At 38.9% G+C, this 8,474-nt stretch overlaps 1 protein-coding gene across 3 annotated transcripts; it reads right to left on the bottom strand.

Annotated features, from left to right (window-relative positions):
• Positions 1 to 864: 864 nt before the first annotated feature.
• On the bottom strand, positions 865 to 6,307 carry LOC135262371 (ubiquitin-conjugating enzyme E2 A-like). Of its 3 annotated transcripts, none has more exons than XM_064349418.1 (6): positions 6,149 to 6,307; positions 5,823 to 5,903; positions 4,944 to 4,969; positions 3,090 to 3,179; positions 2,685 to 2,773; positions 865 to 1,962 (listed from the first exon to the last, which is right to left on the bottom strand). In XM_064349418.1, exons 1-6 carry the CDS (start codon positions 6,190 to 6,192, stop codon positions 1,834 to 1,836), a joined length of 459 nt encoding a protein of 152 aa, XP_064205488.1. In that variant the 5' UTR covers positions 6,193 to 6,307; the 3' UTR covers positions 865 to 1,833. The 3 variants fall into 3 exon arrangements, with proteins under 3 accessions (XP_064205488.1, XP_064205489.1, XP_064205490.1); XM_064349419.1 differs by having other exon boundaries at positions 6,126 to 6,265; XM_064349420.1 differs by lacking the exon at positions 6,149 to 6,307 and adding an exon at positions 5,977 to 6,093.
• Between the last annotated feature and the right edge of the window lie 2,167 nt (positions 6,308 to 8,474).

An 8,474-nucleotide genomic window follows, 5' to 3' on the forward strand; every position in this document is an offset into this window, starting at 1 on the left:
TTGAAATCAGAAGGAATTGAAGAGATTACCATGAAATTATTGTATAGCTGTACTGAGGTTAGAACGGATATCATTATAATGCATCACATCTGTGTAACGTGTGAAAAATTGAATCTGCCACCATACAACAAGCGGAATTTCAGAACTGATATAATTTATAGGATGTCAACATTTGAATGCTTCTGAAATTGCTTAACTGCTACGTGAAAACTGCATTTTAGCTGCCTGTTGTCGACAAATACATGCCCATTTCCCAGCTGTGTGGTTTTGCTTAATCTTTCCCTGATAATCTTCGCTCATCTCATCCTACCGATTCCTGCTGAGTGTAAGAAACATTATGTAAATCATTTCTGTTCAACAGGTCTTGTTCAGGAACTAATTTCATGCTGAACTGAAACATCTACATTTTAATAGGAAATAAAATCAAGTCACTGGCAGTCACTTGGTCACCTGGGAAGTGAAAGCAGATTCGTTTTTGAGAATTCACCACATTAAGTTTATTCCCTGTAAATTCCCTGAAGATTTTCCAGTAAAAGTTGCCATTTTCTCATTAATATGTCTGAGATGGAAAAGTTTATAATAAGCTCTCGGGTGTTGTACCTGCCTTGGAGCTAATAGACTGACTTATATTTTTGTTGTTTGGGATTATATATTACTGTTGTTGTCAAGGTTCATTTTAATGACATTATTTCAAGCTTCAAGCATGAATGGTGCAAAATCTGGTGTGATTGTTATTACAAATATTCCACAAAATAATTTATAATTTTGCTACTCAAGTGTATATCGTTCAAGGGTGTGTATCTGCTTCATTCAACGCCAATCAGCATTTTGTTTAAAATTAGAACTACAAAGTTGCCCTTGAAGTTCAATGTCAAAGCTTTTTATTTACAAGTGAGAAAATGTAGTCTCTTGCACATCATACTGTCACTCTGGAATCCAGGGGCAAATGGAATGGGGCAGTCAGGTAGGTGGACAGGGGGTCCAGATAGGAGGGAGAAGGGCTTGAACATTCTCTTCAGTAAATGATCTTTGCAAAAAAAAAAAAAAAACTGAAAAAACCCAACACACCATTATTGTCGCACAGAAAGCAGACAAAACAGATCCCTGCGATTCTGTTATATACCCAAGTTCAACTCTCCATTCACTGTCCGGTTTGGACTCGAGGTCATACGTCCTTGGTGAAAACAGTCTCGGTGAAGCAGTGCTTCACAGCCAGGTGAAAAGCATAGATATTTGAGTGGTACAGTTTTGGGAGTAACTCCAGTCCACTTCAGAACAAACTCCACTCAGACTTAACTCCTCATCTCTTCTGTCATTCTGACCTCCACATTCCAACCACAAACAAGCATGCACTACAGTACCATCAAACTGATCAACAGCATGGCAAACGCAAATACTTTTTTGTGTTTGTCTTGATATCTTTATAAAGGCTTTATATGTGAAACGTGTGCTTGTAAAGCACACTATATGTGAACATGATGTGTAATTTATTTGATAATTAGAACAGGATTTGGTTATAAATCGCAACAAGCACCAAAAGTCAGAAGGCCTAAAGTTTAAAGTCAGTCAGGCAGAGGCAACCAGACTGATTTTCAGCCCGTAGAAAACCAGAACATGAAAACCCTTGGCATAAAAACCGCATGGGGGGGGGGGAAGCCTAGCAGCAGCAGAAAGGGTTTGCAGGTGACCCAGGTGTCCTGTGGTGGTTCCGGTTTCCGGGGTGACTGCAGTGGGGGCGGGCCAGGGCAAGGACAGGGTTACACAGCGAATAAAGAGAAGGTTCTAGAGAAGGGAGTGTGGGCGGGACAGTGTCCGTTGGGAGCGGGGGCAGGGTTAACAGTCGCGCCAGCTTTGCTCCACGATGGCTGACACCCTCTTCTCGTACTCGCGCTTGTTCTCCTGGTACAGCTGCGCTGCCTGACTGTTTGCTGGACTATTGGGGTTCGGTTCATCCAGCAGGGACTGCACAAGAGAGAGATGGAGGGAGGGACAGATTACATTTCAGCCATGGAAATCTTTCAAGTGGCTGGTTTTTGTTATCTTGGAGAAGGCGTCACCAGGACAGTGAGATCTATGAAGCTGTACATGTTTGAAAAAATAATTACTTGAACACTGTTATTTGAAAAAGCTTAACGGCATCTAAATATTATCTTAATATTATCATGCAACAGACAGTCGGAGTCAACAGAGCGATCTGTACTGTAAATAGATCCAAGTCTGAAAGTCTTTGCACACCAGGTCTGATAAGAATAAACAACACAAAGATAAAAAAAAAAGATCTGAATTTAATTTTTTAAAAACATTTACACCAACTATTTTCCCCCCATTTTGTAGTCTTCTCAGAATAAAATATTGTACCAACAGTCTATTTTTTCAAGTAACCAAATACAAATAAAATAATGACGGATTATTGCAAGACAAAAAGTAGTGTACAAGTAATCATAGAGAATAAAGATTTGACTAATTTTCCAAATGTATAAAAAAGCTCCAAGAAAAGTATGTCTCCATGTGCAAAGGCCTTTATTTGGAGTTAACTGTTTGTGATCCATACAAACTGATATTCATACAAAATTACTGATATTCCTCCATTCCACTGATGTTGCTCTGTGTAGAACAGAAAATAGGCAGGCTTTGTCTCCCAACACAAATGGATGTGGTTATTTAAAATCTCAAACAAATCCCACCTGTATAGAAGTTAAGATTGAAGACACATCGTAGGTAGGACTCCAGCGATTCTGAAGAATGTCCAAACATATACTACCGTCTGCATAGACTGGAAAAAACAAACACGGCATGCAATAGCAAAAATTATTCTCTAAAGGTCTCAAATTCACCTGAAATACAAACTACAGGTAAAATCTATAATGCATACCTAACAATCAAAAACTACAGGTAATGACTATAATGCTAATCTTACTATCACAAACTACAGTAAGTCTACAAGTAAGGTCTTGAACACACCCTTCACCATGACACACTACCCTGATTATTCACCATATTTGCAGACTAGATGTTTCCTGTGGATGTACTATCAAAAAGGCGAGTCTGAACAAGTGAAGTTGATGACATTCGAATGACTGGAAGCTCACCATTAGGATGAAACATTTTGGATACAAAGCGAACTGTAGGTGGTTTGTTGGGATATTCTTCTGTGAATTCTACTGTCAGTTTAAAGGTACCTGGAGGGAAGAGAGCAAAGCAAGTTACATGTACCGAGCGAGGGGTAAAAGTAAAAACAACACCCATTGTCCTTTTATTCATCCCCTGGTAAGTCATAACTGTAAAAACCCCACTGAAGACATCAGTCTGAAAGATTAGACTAGCATACATGCATCCTCCGAAACATGGGCAGCTAGCCGTTTGCATCTGTGTTCCCACTTTTGGAGCACTACACTGCATGCACAACTGTAGCACTGCAGGTGCATAAAATAGGTTGCCTTGCCCTTAAAATAATTAAATTCTAGGCCTGAGGTCATAACATCTAACTGGATAAAAAAAATCCAAATACAGTGGCGCCTCATGTAAGTTCAAATGGCATCTCATCACTTAACTAAATTAAATTAACCAAGCATAGTAAACTGAAATACAGCACGGACAACATTCATTCTTTTAATTTCCATTCTTTACCATGCAAGTTCACACCATCTTTATTGACTAACTCCATTAAGTGAGCTAATGTTAGTATAACATTAATAGGCTACTTGGCAAAAAAAACATGACTATTTTAGCAAGCTAGCTAGCAGGAAACAGGCAACATTTATTGCCGTTTTTTGTAACTAGCCCAGGGTTAATGGATGAAAATAGGCTCAACAGCACATTTACAAGAAATGTGCAAACTGAAGTGTTGATTAATGCGCATTACACCTGTTAAACTAATTTAAAAAAAACACAATTACTGAAAACAAAATAACATTAATAAAAACACAACTTCCCCGGTTATGAGTGTTAATGACAGCAAAACTAGCAGCCATGTTGACATTTCATTTTATGTGTCTGCAGTGATCACAGGGATGCAGGCACTTTCATGACTATTAGCAAGCTACCCGTCACCATCTTTCACTAGAATTCACATAAATGCGCACTATTTGTAGCACATTCAATTCCTTGATGTAAAAGGCTTAACAATAGAAACCAAGTTCCCTTACATACACGCTACATATAAATGAATACCAGAATAGTCATGGCTGGCATCAAACAACATTTTAACAACTACAGTACTAACTACAATTTTTACAAATAGCTACATTTTAACAAGGATTCAAAGTTTTAATATGAATATAATACACTTGGATTTCAAGGAAGGAAAATGATATCGTGGAGCTGAATCAAAACCATATTAATATAGAAAGAAAAAATAGAACAATGCGGAAGGTGTAGATATCAACGCAAAGTGTTGATACAAAATATAAAAGAGCAGCAATGCAGTGTTAAAGTTTACTGATCGCAGATAGCATGAAACCAGCATCACAATAAAATGAATGAATCTTCCAGAACCACAGTTGCAGAAGATGAGGAGATAACACAGGCCAAAGCCCCCCTCTCCCCATTCATCCAAAAACTCTGTTCCTGCCCCAGACAGACCCAGTCTTAAAAGTGGGACATTCCATATTTGCAATACAGATATATATCTTTGAGGTATGTCCACATGGCATGAGACTGCTCTCTCAAGAAGGGTGTGAAACCAGATTTGGAGGGCAGAAGCAGAAACTGTGAAATGTGGTACCCTTGAGCAAAGTACTTGATCTAAATGTTTCAGGAAAATATTCAGGTGCATAAATAGACTGTGCACAAATATTTCATTATACAAGTCCCTCTGGAGCTTCTGCTGAATGCTGAAATGCAATACAGTGTAATGGAAGATGGATAGATAGGAATTTTAAAAGAAGTCAAGAGGAAAGTGTGAAAATGTAGGTGGAAGAAACAGAAACAGTATCAGCACTCACCATCTTCAAAAGGTGTTCCCTCCGGGCTGGGGAAAAACAGAAAAGCTTTATGACCTCACCGTGTCATTACGGCTAAACACAAATGTTAGTGTCATTGCATCCCATTATTTTTATGCATTCCATAATGCTGCACTACAGCACAGAGAAAGAACCTGGTCCTGGTGAGTAAGACATGCAAATAATGCTCATTTTATTAAAATAGCAAAGTACTATTAAACTCTAGGGAGATAGCAGATGTTTGATTTTTGGGACATTTTTTTATCCACAACATTTTTTTCATTTTCAAGTTGTCTGTAGTCCCAACAGGAACTCATAGTATTCAGCAGTATCATGCCACAGCTGAGATGCAATCACTGAGATTCCCATTTTACACTGAAAGCCGACCCCATCACAGAACTGTTCTGTGGGCCCCATGTTTTGACCACCCCTCAGTCTCAGGATCACTGCTTGATGACATACTGGCACGTGATCACTTGGAGAGCCCTCACCAAGGACTTAATGTGGGAAAGCAACTCCAGTCTTAAGAATCTAGGGAAAGCACTGGAGTTATCAAAGTATGCCGTCACAAACTTAGCTGGCAAACGTTTGATAGCTTCATAGCACAGATCATTGTTCACTGCTCTCCATGTGTTATAACGGCACTTGTCTGTCATCAATAGACTATACTGAAAAATAAATTGACTATCAACAACTGCCACATGAAGCTTACTCTTGGTACAGTGGTAATGGGTGGACAGGCTAGCTAGCGTTTATCACCCTAAATAACTGCATTGGATTATAATGCAAGCATGGAAACGAGCAAAGAACCACTGCAGTACAGCGTACACACGAAGGAAACCTAGCCGCCCCTAACTATAACCAGCTCGCGTGGCAACTCACCCAAAAATGACTGCATTCCAAACCATGATGTTGTTTTCAGACGGGGCTCCACTGACACCGGCTGGGGGATCTTCCTGAAGCCTAAAAATGTAGGAAAAATCCTTGTTTGAAATTCTGTAACAAACGTCATCCACTATCCATAGAAATGACCTACGCATTTATTCACGCAGCAACCAAGCAATCCACCGAAATGACACGCTGCGAAATTTGCGTACTTTCAGTCCCAGTATGAAGCTAGACCTTTTTAAACCGTCGCCATGTTTACTTAGTCCTGGTTTGTATAAAACACCTAAAAAGCCTTACTGTTTCCAAGCCTCGTAGCATACCGTTTAAAGTCTCTCATTAAACGTCTTCTGGCTGGTGTTGACATCTTCAAATAAAGAAAAAAAATTGAAGCGAAGATTTTACTTCCTGATTAAAAAGCTACAGTCCACCAGACTTCTTCAATCCCCGCCTAGCAAAGACGTAATTGTATGTATTCAGTAGTATACACCCAATCCAATTCCAAAGGTTTTAAGGCTGTACCATTTCTATCAAGGAGGGGGTGGGAAGTTTGTGGGTGTGATCAGCTACGGGTATATTGGTCAATTCATTGATTGTTTTAATAAAAACGTAGATTCCTTGCTGAATCACCAAATCATTGTTTTACAGATCTCCAAAAAACTAAAACAAACAACAACAAAAAAAACGTTAGTATTTCTGTACCAGTGGTTTTCAACCTGGGACGTGAACACAGAACTAGGGACCCACTGGTGTAGCTTGTTTTTGTCAAAGCCAGTATTAATTATGGTTGCTGAAAATATGTTTTTAAGTATGGAAGAGGATTAGGGCCACATGTGAAAAAATTTTTGAGTTCTGACTTTAAAGTCAGAATTCTGAGATTAAAGTCAGAATTCTGAGAATAAAGTCAGAATTCTGAGGCCCTAATCCTCTTCCGTACATAGGAAGCTTCAAACCGCTCAACCAGCATAGCCTGGAGATAAGAGCAGGAACTGGGGCCATCTGAGGTGTGAATGTGTGCTTGAGTAGGTGTCTGCGTGTGTGTGTGTGTGTGTCAGAGGGGGTGTCCATCTCCTTCCACCCTCCTCTCGTTCACTAGATGAAATATGCCTATTTCTTTTAGTTAAGTCAGTTTAGGCAACTTGGAAAGAAGACGTTTGTAACAGTTAGTTGGAAGTGGGCAGATTAGGCACGAATATTTGTTGTAACTCATACATTTTTTAATTTTTATCTGGTCGTGAATTGTACATTTTGATAAAGGTTGATCCAACAGTTTGCTCTGCCTATCAACACATTCAGTGATTTAATTTGATGATTGATATCTTTGATAATAATTACCAAATTAAATCAAATAAATATATTTTACATGTTGGATACGTGAGGTGTTTTAACTGTTGATGCACTTATGTTCAGTAGTCAGAGTGCCAGACATCAAGGTTCAAAGTCCTGACCCTCATCTACACTGCAGCCAACAGGATGGCCCCGTCTAATTGCAGGACATGATTCGATTCTATACGCCTGCTCGACCACTCCGCTCTGCAGCAGCAGGGAGCCTTGCACCCCCTCCCATCCGAGTAAAGGGATCATGGATCCACCCTAGCTCCCCAGTGGTGGAACTCCAGTAATTAAGTACAGTAATTAACTGCTGATTTAACTGCAATATTTAGATATTTTAACAGCCTCCAGAGGGCAGTGTTGTTTTAGGATTCTTGAAAAAAATTCAGTAATTTCAGCTACAGATAGACATTTCTGACCTTTTTTTTTATATATATATACCAAAACCTTCACATTTTCTATATCATGGGGCATCTTGATAAACAGTGATAACACATCTGTATATACAGTATAATGAAGGGAGAAGGTGAAATTGAGAAGGCATGCCAATTGAAATTTCATGGAAGGCCATCATGATCAAAATGAAAACCAGTGTACACAGGAGTGCCCATGGACCAGGGTTAGGAACCCCCTGAAAAAAGTATTAAAGAGCTGTGCCACTACTTTTCTGACAGAAAACAGATAGGAGCTCCACCAATAATAAATGGTGACAACCAATAGAACAATGCTGATTCTGACCAATAGAATCTTGCTATCTAGGCACTGCTTAACATTTATTCCAAAGAAATGTGACTGGTTTAGCTTGTGAGTAAAATACCTCACTTGTGACATGTTGGGGAAAAAATCCCTTTGATTCCACTTTGTCACAAGTGAGACATTTTCCTTACAAGCTAAATAAGACATATTTTTGGAATACATTTTAAGCAATGCCTACTGTAGGCAGTTTAGAAGATATTCTGATGAAAATACAAACATGACAATAAATACATTTCATGAAAAATTATTTTATGTGATACTAGTGCTGTTCTACCAGCACTTACGAAGTAGGTTTGGCATTTGTTCAAGAAGTTACCGTACCAGATTGAATAACTGAAATCATAAATGAATTTGCTCATGCGGTCACATTTGCTTATCCAACACACAACAATGTCAAGGTCATTCCTTAATTCCTGTGAGCTGAATATGCATGCAAATATTCATATACAGTGAGCACCATAATTCATTGGACAGTGACACATATTTTGTTATTTTGTTTCTGTACTCTAGCACTATGAGTTTGAAAGGATACATATCGGATGAACCATTTAGAATATCCTT

The sequence above is a fragment of the Anguilla rostrata genome, chromosome 9 (genome assembly GCF_018555375.3).
Source record: "Anguilla rostrata isolate EN2019 chromosome 9, ASM1855537v3, whole genome shotgun sequence".
NCBI lineage: Eukaryota > Metazoa > Chordata > Actinopteri > Anguilliformes > Anguillidae > Anguilla > Anguilla rostrata.